The sequence below is a fragment of the Rhinatrema bivittatum genome, chromosome 11 (genome assembly GCF_901001135.1).
Source record: "Rhinatrema bivittatum chromosome 11, aRhiBiv1.1, whole genome shotgun sequence".
In the NCBI taxonomy this organism is placed as follows: Eukaryota; Metazoa; Chordata; class Amphibia; order Gymnophiona; family Rhinatrematidae; genus Rhinatrema; species Rhinatrema bivittatum.
The window spans coordinates 3,844,127-3,856,838 of NC_042625.1; the positions used below are offsets into that span (position 1 = coordinate 3,844,127).

At 47.5% G+C, this 12,712-nt stretch overlaps 1 protein-coding gene across 9 annotated transcripts in view; it reads left to right on the plus strand.

Annotated features, from left to right (window-relative positions):
• CLASRP (CLK4 associating serine/arginine rich protein) overlaps positions 1–12,712 on the plus strand; it is a 531,120-nt gene that overhangs the window by 74,311 nt on the left and 444,097 nt on the right. For 8 of the 9 annotated variants that reach the window (XR_003859212.1, XR_003859213.1, XR_003859215.1 and 5 more), the window contains one exon: positions 12,376–12,473. The exons of the other annotated variant lie outside the window; for it this stretch is intronic. Coding sequence is in view for 3 of the 8 variants with exons in the window: in XM_029620007.1 (XP_029475867.1) it covers positions 12,376–12,473 (98 nt within the window). In the remaining 5 variants the exon portion in view is untranslated. The remainder of the gene's footprint in view (positions 1–12,375; positions 12,474–12,712) is intronic. 9 annotated transcript variants of the gene reach the window in all.

Consider the following 12,712-nt stretch of genomic DNA (forward strand, 5'->3'; position numbering starts at 1 on the left):
CACTGACAAAATTGCTCTCCCTAGAGGCTATAACACTGGTGCCCAAGCACCAATGAAATACTGGGCACTATTCCATCTATTTTATCTTCCCCTAGAAAGCGGGAATCTTCCGGCCCATCCTGGACCTCAAGTCGGTCAACCGCTACCTGAGGGTACCACACTTCCGCATGGAAACCCTATGCTCTGTCATAAGGGCAGTACAGCCAGGAGAATTCCTGACCTCCCTGGATCTGTCAGAAGCCTATCTGCACATCCCGGTTCATCACGACCACCAGCACTTCCTAAGCTTCGTGATCATGGAACACCACTACCAGTTTCGAGCACTGCTCCTCAGACGTTCACCAAAATCATGGTGGTAGTGGCAGCGACTGAGGAAAGAAGGAATCCTCGTACACCCGTACCTGGACGATTTGCTGATCAGAGCAAAATCTCCAGAAGAAAGCCATCAGGCGACCTCCAGAGTCAAGAACCTGCTGCAAAACCTTGGGTGGGTCGTCAACATAACCAAGAACTGTCTGCAGCCCTCCCAATCTCTAGAATACCTGGGAGTCCGGTTCGACACCCAACAGGACAAGGTCGTCCTTCCTGTTACAAGGAGAAGGAAATTGATGGACCAACTGAGAAAACTGTTGAATGGCATTCGCCCCACAATATGGGACTACCTCCAAGTTTTTGGACTCATGACATCAACCCTAGAAGTTGTACCATGGGCAAGGGCCCACATGTGACCACTACAACATTCCCTACTGTCACGATAGAACCTGATGTCCCAGGACTACACTCTCTGCCTCAAATTGCTGGCGGAGGTACGGACCCAGTTCCTATGGTGGCTACAAGAAGACCATCTGAGCAAGGGAGTAAGACTATCCCCACCGACCTGGGTCTTGCTCACCACGGATGCGAGCCTACGAGGGTGAGGAGCCTATTGTCAGGAACTGATGGCCCAGGGGCAATGGGACAAAGAAGAGTCTGGATGGAACATCAACCGACTGGAAGCCCAGGCAGTCAGACTAGCCTGCCCACGATTCAGACACAGACTCCGAGGAGAAGCTGTCAGTCATGTCGAACAACGCCACAACAGTGGCCTACATCAACTGCCAGGGAGGAACCAGAAGCTAACAGGTATCCATGGAAATAGACCCCGTTATGACGTGGACGGAAGCAAACCTGTAAGGGATCTCGGCTGCCTACATCACAGGAAAAGACAACGTCACTGCGGATTACCTCAGCAGAGAAAGTCCAGACCCAGGGGAATGGAGGCTGTCAACCACAGCCTTCCAGTTGATAATAGACCACTGGGGAACCCCAGCCATGGATCTTCTGGCAACCCGGTCCAACACCCAAGTTCCCAAGTTCTTCAGTAGCAGACGAGACTCTCAATCCCAGAGGATTGACGCCCTCGGCCACAGGAAGACATGCTGCACGCCTTTCCTCCATGGCCACCTCTGGGCGGGATCATCCCGCAAGATAGAGCACCACAGGGGGCTAGTACTTCTAGTGGCCCCGGACTGGCCAAGAAGGCCGTGGTACGCAGACATGCGAAGACTTCTGGTGGGGAACCCCCTGTGTCTACCTCCACACAGAGTCCTGCTCCAGCAAGGACCAATCCTCCATGAAGACCCAATTTGATTCTCTCTTATGGTCTGGCCATTTAGAAGACTCGCTTGAAGAGCGGATACTCGAGAGCAGTAATTGAGACCTTGCTCCGAGCATGCAAGTTTTCCACATCTTTAACTTATATACGAATATGGAGAATATTTGAAGCCTGGTGTGAAGACCGCGTCATCCTTCTGCGGACAGTCAAAATTCCCATGATCCTGGAATTCCTGCAGGATGGCTTGAAGAAGGGATTGTCTCTCAACTCCATCAAGGTTCAACTGGCCGTGCTGGCCTGCTTCAGAGCCAAAGTGGATGGCTTCAGTCTATCTTCCCATCCAGATGTTTCCCGCTTCCTGAGAGGGGTCAAGCAAATCCGACCACCACTAAAGTGGCCGGTACCCCTATGGAATCTCAATCTAGTACTCTACTTCCTAGCGGGAGCTTCTTTCAGACCTAAACGCGGTCTGTCCCTACAGCTCCTGACCTTGAAGACTGCATTCCTAGGGGCAATATGTTCAGCCCATCGCATCTCCGAACTTCAAGCGCTATCCTGCTGGGAACCGTTCCTCAGGTTCATACAGGGATCCATACAGCTGCGCACTGTCCCCTCCTTCCTTCCAAAGGTGGTTTCTCATTTCCATCTAAACCAAACCATCTCACTGCCATCTCCAGACGAGAATAAGGACTCTGAAGACTCACGCCGCCTATGCCATCTTAACGTCTGCAGACTCCTAGTCCGCTACCTGGAAAGATCGGAATCCGTACGAAAAACGGACCACCTATTCATCCTTCACAGCGGGAAGAAACAAGGGGAAGCAGCCTCGCAGGCATCCATAGCCCGCTGGATCAAAGAAGTAATCAAGGCGGCCTACGTAGAGGCAGGCAAGTCTCCACCTCTACAAGTCAAGGCCCATTCCACAAGGGCCTAGGCAATGTCCTGGGCAGAAACCAAGATGCTGTCACCCGCCGAGATCTGTCGGGTGGCGACGTGGTCCTCCATTCACACCTTCTCGAGGTTCTACCGGCTGGATGTTCAGGCCAGGGAGGACACAGCATTCGCAAGGGCAGTACTAATTGGGCCATGTTCAGCCTCCCACCCAGTTCGGGAGTAGCTATTGTACATCCCATTGGTCCTGAGTCCATCTGCTACATGCTAGGAAATGGAGAAATTACTTACTTGATAATTTTGTTTTCCATAGTGTACAGAGATGGACTCAGTATCCCGCCCATGGCTGCCTCAAAATACGGAAACCTCAGGTGACAATCCCCGAGAGCAAGACAAGCACGGTTAAGCCAGACTTACCCCCAGTTAAGACATCCATAGTTACCGGGTGTTGGCGTTTCTCGGTTGATGACACTGGCGGTCTCCAGGTACAATTCACGTCAACTAGTTCAAGTTAACCAAGTTAATCAAGTTATCCAAACACTCATATATCCAGTATTGCTTTTCGAAGAGAATACTGAAGAGCAGTGCTTCCTGCATGGGTATATGTAGTGCGGACGTCAGATTGAAATCTGACTCAGTCTCCAACTGCTATCAGGAGCACACTATACCCATTGATCCTGAGTCCATCTGTCTACACTAGGAAAACAAAATTATCAGGTAAGTAATTTCTCCAATCAGTGGAAAAGGGTAAACAGTGGAGTGCCTCAGGGATCTGTACTTGGACCTGTGCTTTTCAATATATTTATAAATGATCTGGAAAGGAATACGACAAGTGAGGTTATCAAATTTGCAGATACAAAATTATTCAGAGTAGTTAAATCACAAGCAGATTGTGATACATAGCAGGAGAACCTTGGAAGACTAGAAGATTGGGCATTCAAATGGCACATGACATTTAATGTGGACAAGTGCAAGGTGTTGCAAATTTGGAAAAATAACCCTTGCTGTAGTTACACGATGTTCCATATTAGGAGCTACCACCCAGGAAAAAGATCTAGGCATCATAGTGGATAATACATTGAAATCGTCGGCTCAGTGTGCTGCAGCAGTCAAAAACAAACAATGTTAGGAATTATTAGGAAGGGAATGGTTAATAAAACGGAAAATGTCATAATGCCTCTCTATTGCTCCATGGTGAGACCGCACCTTGAATACTGTGACAGTTCTGGTCGCCGCATCTCAAAAAAGATATAGTTGTAATGGAGAAGGGACAGAGAAGGGCAACCAAAATGATAAAGGGGATGGAACAGTTCCCCTATGAGGAAAGACTGAAGAGGTTAGGGCTGTTCAGCTTGGAGAAGAGACGGCTGAGGGGGGAAATGATAGAGGTCTTTAAGATCATGAGAGGTCTTGAACGAGTAGATGTGAATCGGTTATTTACACTTTCGAATAATAGGACTAGGGGGCATTCTATGAAGTTAGCAAGTAGCACATTTAAGACTAATCGAAGCAAATTCTTTTTCACTCAACGCACAATTAAGCTCTGGAATTTGTTGCCAGAGGATGTGGTTAGTGCAGTTAGTGTAGCTGGGTTTAAAAAAGGTTTGGATCCTAGTAGGTCACTGATGGAATCTTACTTTTTAAATAGCGACCTAACTTACAGGCGCCATTTCCAAACTATATCAGTTATTTTTTACGCAGGGGATAGAACATTGTTTATTCATAAAACGCTGGGAATCAGATTTGAACACACGTTGGGATCTTGTGATTGGGGGGACATTTTGCGTATGGCCAGAAAATGCTCTATTTCTGCCAAAATGCAAAAGAATTGTTACAAAACGATCTCTAGATGGTATCTCACCCCAGATAGACTTCATAGGAACTGTGCTCAGGTTGAAGATGACTGTTGGCGTCAGTGTGGAGGCCAAGGCACCTACTTGCATATATGGTGGGTCTGCCCCAGGTTAGCAACTTATTGGACAGCGATTTTTGCATGGCTTAGTGAACTCCTGGCGGTGGAGGTGATACCGTCGGCTGCTATGGCATTATTAAGTGTTTTCCCTGACACGATACCTAAGACGCAACGACTATTGTGTGCACAGCTCTTTATTGATGCATGCAGCCTAGTGGCTCTACGCTGGAAATCGGAGCGCATTCCTAAGCTTCAAGAGGTCAAGGACCGTTTACATTCTTACTATCAATTGGCTTCTTTGACAGCCACTAAATATAATCAAATGTCATCCCTCTAAAAACATGGAAACCTTTTGTGGATTGTAACACACCTGTGGTATATTATGGAAACCAACTGGGGCCCTCTCTTTTCGTATATACTTGGGTCTAGCTGTGCTGGGATAGCTCTTGGTTTTGCATGTAATACTTTTAGATTATATGGTATTGGAATTGAGTAGAGGGCTTTGGATTGCTTATGTATATCAGTTGTTCAGTCTCTTTATTGTTCCAAGATACAATTGACTAAGTGAAGCAGTTCTTCGAGCAAGTGACTCTGTCATGTGGGGAGAGGGAGGGGTTGGGGGGGGGGGGGGGGAAGCATATTTCTATATGTATATGTTTCAGTTGTATTCAGTGGTACTTATTCAGATTGCAAATGTTTTGATTGTTTATGATTCTGTAAAAACTGAATAAAACACATGAACCCCCCCTGCTTTTCACTCCTTTCTCCTACACCCTTCCCTCCCCCGCCCCTCCCCTCGCCCCCCAAGCATATGACCGATTTCCCCCCTTCTTAACGCTCTCCCCCTAACATTTTATTGTAAATAATATACTTGTATATAATTATTTTTATTGCGTTTATCTAACCATTTTATTGCGTTTATCTATTTGTACAGCATTACCTTTGTTTCCCCCCCTCCCCCCCTACCCAGTTCTCTTATCAGTTTCATTGTAAAGCCCCGTTGGCCATTTTTTGTTACATGGAAACCGATGTGATGTTTTCTTAACGAATGTCGGTATACAAAAACTTTAAATAATAAATAAAATAAAAACTTTAAATTAAAAAAAAAAAAAAAAGGGTTGGATACGTTCTTGGAGGAGAAGTCCATTAACAGCTATTAATCATGTTGACTTAGTGAATGGCCTCTGCTATTACTGTCATCAGTAGCATGGGATGTTCTTAGTGTTTGGGTACTTGCCAGGTTCTTGTAGCTTGGTTTGGCCTCTGTTGGAAACAGGATGCTGGGCTTGATGGACCCTTGGTCTGACCCAGCTGTGCGCTGGGTGTTCCAAGGGTGGGGAGGGTTCCTACGGTCACCCTACAGCTGTGAAAAGATGTTGGGAGTCTCCAGCTTCAGCTTTGCCGTTGCTCTGGGGCCCTAGCCGAGGTGCTGACCCTTTCTGATCACCGCGGGAACGGTGGCCATCTTGGATTCTCTTTTGGCTGTTCCTGTGTTGCCAAGGGGGGAGGGGGATGTCTGTCCACGCTTGTCTCCGGCCCATTCAGTCTCCGGGCATGATCGTGGAGGCCTTGAGGAGGAAGGCCTCTTGCTGCTGGTCCCTAACTCTTTCCCTGCGGAGCCTGGTGCATTGAGGCCTTTTTCTGCAGATTTTGTGCTGCTGCTATATGAGGCTTATTTGGCCTAGCAGCGAGCAGGTTTTGCAGCTAGGAGTTCATGGTCCTGGCTGGTCCAGCCAGCTAAGGGGGATGTTTGGCAGATCGAAAACAAATTTGTTCTGGAAGACAGCGGGTTTCCCCAGTTCTGCTGTTGCTAGGTCCCCCCCCCCGCGGGTTTTGGCCCAGGGGAAGATGAGTCAAATGAATCTGGCAAGGCTCCTGACCTGGAAGGACCTGTAGACCTGGGGGATCTGGTGGCTGGTGGTGCAGGTCAAGGGGAGGATCCACTATCCCCAGTCCCCAAGGGGGCTGACCTGAAGGTAGTGAGGCTTTTTAGATGGGAAAAGCTTGATGCCTTGCTACCTCTGGCTTTTTAGGTTCTGGGGGTTAAGGTCACAGGAGGACCCTGATTTGGAGGGCGTGGATCTGGTCCTGGATGGGATGCGGGGTACCCCCCCAGCAGCCTCCCCTTATCACAAGTCAGTAAAGAAACTCGTGGAAACAGAATGGGGAGCTCCCGATTCTGGGTTAAAGGTGGGAAGAGCCATGACTAAGCTTTATCCATTGCCTGAACAGGCTTTGGAACTTTTTGCTCTCCCTAAGATAGATGCTGCAGTCTCAGTTACTAAGAGGACGACTATACCTGTGATAGGATCTGTGGTGTTGAAGGGTAGCCAGGATCGTAAGTTGGAGGCGCATATCAAGAGGATTTTTGTGCTCTTGGCTCTAGTTTTGCGGGCTGCTATTTGTACTAGTTTTATGCAGCGTGCTTGACTCTGCTGGGTGCAACAGCTGCAAGAAGGCCTGCCCAAGTTGGGCAAGGTGGCTGACGGCTGAGCGAGTTGAGGCAGCAGTTGCCTATGGGCTGGGTGCTCTGTATGATTTGATCAGTGCTTCTTGGATTATGGCATCAGTGGTTTCCGCCAGAAGGTTGCTTTGGCTGCAAAACTGGGCAGCCGACATATCCTCCAAGGCTCAGTTAGGCACTCGGCCCTTCAAGTGTTGCTTCTTGTTTGGTGAGGACCTCGAGCAGTTGATGCAGTCTCTAGAGGATAATAAGGTCCTAAGGTTGCCTGAGGATAAACCTAAGGGCAAGAGGTTTTATCAAGTGCATTCCTGTTTTCGGGTAGATAGGTCTCGTCTGGCAAAGGCAGCGAGTAGGCCTCAATGGTAGTTCCCCTTCGGGAGCAGTCCTGGAGTCAGTCTTTTCAGGGGGCCTGCAGGCCATTCCGAGGCGCCGTCAGGGAGAGAACCTTCCGGACTTAAGTCCCTGCAATAAGGCAAGGCTGGTGCACTGTCGTTCCTATTATAGGAGGTCACTTTTCGCAGTTTTACGAGGAGTGGGCCAGAATTACTCAGGACCAGTGGGTTCGCAGCTTGGTAAAGGACGGCTGTGCTTTAGAGTTTGCTCGTCCCATCTTGTTTCTGGTTTCCCTGTGTGGCTCCTTGGACAAGCAAGTAGCGGTTTGAGAGTCACTGGACTGGCTGTGTTGCCTGGGGGCAGTGATTCCAGTTCACAGGAGAAGGATTTCCATTTATTTTATGGCCCCAAAGAAGGAAGGGACTTTCTGTCCGATTTTAGATTTGAAGAAAGTAAATGCAGTCCTCAAGGTTCTACGTTGCGGATGGAAACCTTAAGATTGGTGATTGCGGCGGTTTGCAAAGGAGAGTTTCTGGCATCTCTGGATCTAATAGAGGCCTACTTGCACATCCCCTTGCATGAGGTTTCGCAGCATTTTCTCTGATTTATGATCCTGGGACAACATTTTCAGTTTCAGGCCCTTTCTTTTGGATTGGTCACGGCACCATTCACCTTCACCAAGGTGATGGTGGCAGCGGTGCTCCAGAAGGAAGGGATTTTAGTGCACCCTTATCTGGTTGACTGGCTTATCAGAGTGAAGTCGGATACTCTGTCACCAGTCAGTTCAAAAGGTTCTCAATGTCTCTTCCAGTTGCTAAGTTGGGTGGTGAATATGGTGAAGAGTCATCTGTTACCAACACAGTGCTTGAAGTATCTGGGGGCTCGGTTCGACACGTTAGTCGGCAAGGTGTACTTCTCAGAGGAGCGAGTGCTAAGGCTGAAGGGGCAGATTCGGCGGATGTTGCAGTTACAGGTGCCCAAGTTATGGGATTTATTTGCAAGTTCTGGACTGTATAGCCTCGACCCTGGATTTAGTGCAGAGGGCCTTTGCTCATATGAGAGCTTTGCAGAGGGTACTCTTGGCTCTGTGGAACCCGGTCTCAGAGGAGTTTCAACTTCTGTTACCACTCAAGGGCGTCACTCGGGAGAGCCTTTCCTGGTGACTTCTCACTTCCATTCTCAATCAGGGGGTGAATCTCGAAGTCCCAGATTGGGTGGTAGTTATTACCGATGCCAGTCTCTCTGGTTGAGGAGCAGTGTGTCAGTACCAGTCAGCTCAGGGTGGCTGGTCCATGAAAGAGTCTGCAGGAATTTTTTATGTAAGTGAGAGGTCGGTCAGTGAGGGTTCTCTCGGACAATGGTGACATATAACAATCGACAGGGCGGAACCAAGAGTCAAGCGGTAGCCCGGGAGGCGCAAGAGCTAGTTCTTTAGGCAGAGCAACACCTGGAGCAGATAGCGGCATCCCACGTATCCAGGGTCGAAAATGTTCAAGCCGATTACTTGAGTTGGATGGTGCTGGATCTGGGCAAGTGGGCGTTGTCTGAGTCTTTGATGCAGCTGGTTCGTGAGGGGTGGGGCTCTTCCCATGTGGACTTAATGGCGACTCATCTGAATGTGAAGGCCTTTTGATTTTTCATTCTGAGGCTAGAGCACGGGGCCGAGGGTGTCAATGTTCTGGTTATGCTTTAGCCGTGGAGAGTTTTACTTCCTTTCCTCCTTGGCCACTCATGTGCAAAGTGTTGCATTGCATAGAAAAGCATCAGGGAGAAGTGGGCTTGGTGGTACCGGAGTAGCCATGGCGTTCGTGGTTTGCGGATCTGGTCAACTTGGTTGTGGACAGGCAGATTCGCTTTGGTCATCTGGAAGGTCTTCTCAGTCAGGGACCCATATTTTCCGACCAGGCTGCTCACTTTTGTCTAGTGGCATGGCTTTTGAGAGCAGAGTTTGATATGTAGGGATAATATTGAGGCGGTCATAACTACATTGTTACAGGCCAGGAGAAAGTCTACTAATATGTCCTACTTACGGGTATGGAAAGGTTTTTGAGTCATGGTGCTCTGCTAAAGGTGTTTGCCTTCTCAGGTAGTCAGACTCTGACATTTTGTCCTCCTGCAAGAAGGTTTTGCTAAAGCCTGGTCTCTCAGCTCACTTGATGTTCAAATGGCAACTTTAGGTTGTCTTTGTGGCAGGATAGATAGGTAATCTATTTCTGCACATCTGGATGTTGTTCAGTTCCTTAGGGGGATTAAGAATTTGCGTCCTCCGCTTAGGTGGTTTTGTCCATCCTGGAATCTTAATCTTGTCCTCAGGGGTTAATATGAGGCTTCTTTTGAACCACTCCGGAAAGCAGCGTTGAAGGACTTGACGCTAAAGGTTGTTTTTCTCATGGCCATATGTTCGGCTAGGTCGGAGGATTTCTGAGTTGCAGGCTCTGTCGTGTCGGGACCTATTCCTTCAGATTTCAAATTCAGGGGTCTCGTTGAGGACAGTGCCTTCTTTTTTGCCGAAAGTGGTTTCAGCATTCCACGTGAATCACAGTAGAGCTCCCAGCTTTTCCTACGGTGGACAAGTCTGCTCCTTATGCGAGGGAGCTTAGGTAGAAGAGCATTGTTGAGGTATCTCAAGGTAACAAATGACTTCAGGAGATCAGATCACTTTTTTGTTCTGTGGAGCGGCCTGAAGAAGGACCTTCAAGCTTCTAAGGCTACTATTTGTCTTTGGCTTAAGTAGGCTGTTGGTTCCGCTTACATTATTAGTGGTTGTCCGGTTCCGGAAGATTACGAGCTCATTCTGCGCGTTCTCAGACGGCCTCATGGGCGGAGGGTCAGCTTGTTTCTCCACAGAAGATTTGCAGAGCAGCGATTTGGAAGTCACTGCATACTTTTGCAAGACACTATCATCTGGATATGGGAGGTACAGATTCCCCCTCCTTAGGCCAAGGTGTTGTGCAAGCGGAACTCTCCAGGTCCCACCCTAAGCATGGAGCTTTGGTAATCCCAGGAATCTGGACTGATCTGGGTATGTACAGAGAGAGGAAAATTTGGTTCTTACCTGCTAATTTTCGTTCCTGTAGTACCACAGATCAGTTCAGAACCTGCCCATTCTATTGAGGGGGAGAGTTGTCTGCTCATTCAGTTTTTTATAGCAGTAGATGTTTTCATATGTTGTAAGTTTTTGGAATTGGCTTGGGTATAGATTAATACTGAAAGACTGCAGGTGGCACCCCAGGTTATGTGGCAATGTCAGTGAAATTTTCTCAGTCCCCATCTGCTGGAGGGGAGGCAAAACCCAGAAGTCTGGACTGATCTGTGGGTACTACAGGAACGAAAATTAGCAGGGAAGAGCCAATTTTCCTTTATCCATCTAAAATTTAACTGGGTAACTTAAAGGTGTTCCAGGACGGAGTTAAGTTAGCTGGGTAAGATATTCAGTTAGTCGAATAATTTTATCTGATTAACACTGGTTGTGTCAAAGTTATCCAGCTATCTTTAAGACAGTTGGCTATATTCCATAGTGCGGCAATACCACTGAATATCCCTCCAAAGTTAGCTGAATAAGTTTATCCCGCTAACTTTGGAGTCTGGCAAGTGACTGATTATTACCCTCTTTGTGCTTTCATCCAAGCAATTCAGCTTGTGGGCAGAGATGGATTTGTTTTTGCTGCCCCTAGGCACTGTTCAAATGGTCAGACAGGGAGTAGAAGATCTAAGGCACAGACTGACAATTTCCTTCAGCAGGAATTAGAATATTCTGAAGCGCATTAACAAACATTTCCATCTTTTATATTACATTATAACAAAAAGATTTCCAAACTTGTCTGTCTGTAGAATTTATTTTGTTTTTATGAGGAAAAGGGATATCATTTATTAGTAGAGAGAAGAGATCCTGGGGATGGTGTGAGGAAAAGGGTAAGAGGACCAGGGATGGGGAAAAGATAAGCGAGGGAGAATTGAGAATCTGGGATGGGGAAAGAGTAGGAAGAAAGAGGTAGGTGGGGTATCAAAGGAAGAGGGGGGTATCTGGGATTAGGGGTTGGCAGGGGAGATTACAGGATGTGGGAGAAAGCAAAGGTAGGAAGGGAGATTCCAGGATTTGTGAAATAGAATCAGATATCAAGGGAGGGAGGATCCAAACTGCAGTGGGAGAAAGAAGGTGGAGGAGGAGGGAAGTGTCCCTACTGTGCTGTGGTCCTGCTCCCCCTTTCATCCCCTCTCTAATTTCCCTCCCAATCTGGTCCATAAACACACACCTGACACCAATCCCTTCTCTCTCACACAATGTCCCCCATTTTCCCTTTCTCTCATACATACCTGATCCTACACACCTGATCCCCCAACCCCTCCTCACCCTACAACGATACTCTACTCAGCCCATCCTAATCTCCCCAAACGTATTCCCATTTGTTCTAGGCTCTCCTCTTCCCTGCAGCTGGATTAGGAATGGGAGGGCTGTTATCTGCCAAGTGAGATTAAGCATAGCACAATTCAGCCATCCTGCTGTCCACAGATGTTTACTGTCCTGGGCATGGGCCTAATGTGCCTATTAACAAATCCAGGCCTGCTTGTGTGTGGTGTTCCACATTTTTCCACTAAATAGCATGACTGACAGAAACATAGAATATGGTACTTTAATCCTTTTCATTTTTATTTTTTGTATAATTTTGTTCTTCTATACCTAAACCATCCTGTCTGACCTTCTTTTAAAATGATCCATTGACAGATCACAACACCTTCTTGGGTAACTCCTTCCAGTGCTTTGCTTTCTTCATGGAAAGTCAAACCTAAATCTTCCTGCTGTATTGTAGTCTATTTACTTTTTGTCCTTTCTTCAGTGTCTCCAGTGAGGAAAGGACAAAAAGCTAAACTCTACAACATCTGAATTTTGTAACAAAAGGGAGCACACAATTAGCAGAGATGCATCCCATATAGTTGTTTCAGGACAGGTATGAGAGAGTGTAATCTTGAAAGGGTTACGTGATAGAAGAGAATCTAATGATTTTGTTTTTAAATTTGAATCTTGGTAGTACCATTCAAAGAATATTCATATTTATCTTGTTTAGGGAAATAGAAAGTACTGAGGTGGTCTAAAACGGCCTTTTGTCCTCAGTAGAAACTTTGATCCAGATAATCTGAGCATGCAGGAAGTTCTTAAGTGAAAAATGTGTTTTTTGTTTACAGAAAAAGGACCCGGCACAGTTCCTCCAGGTCCATGGCCGCTCATGTAAGATTCACCTGGATTCTGCTGTAGCACTGGCAGCAGAGAGCCCAGTCAACATGTGAGAACTAGCTCTGGGATGTGATAACACTGTTGCTCAAGATCTGGTGTTCCCTCTGGGGGTGGGTGGGGTGGGGGGGGGGGGCGGGGAGAAGGTGCTAATCCATTCTCTGTGCCTGAGCCCTGGTGGGGGTGGGGAGAAAGGGAAGGTATACATCTTAATGTTCTCCCTGGACCAGCAGGGTTAAATTCAGGCACACAAGTGGTTGCCTTCATCTGATGCCAAGAAAGGATGCTTCC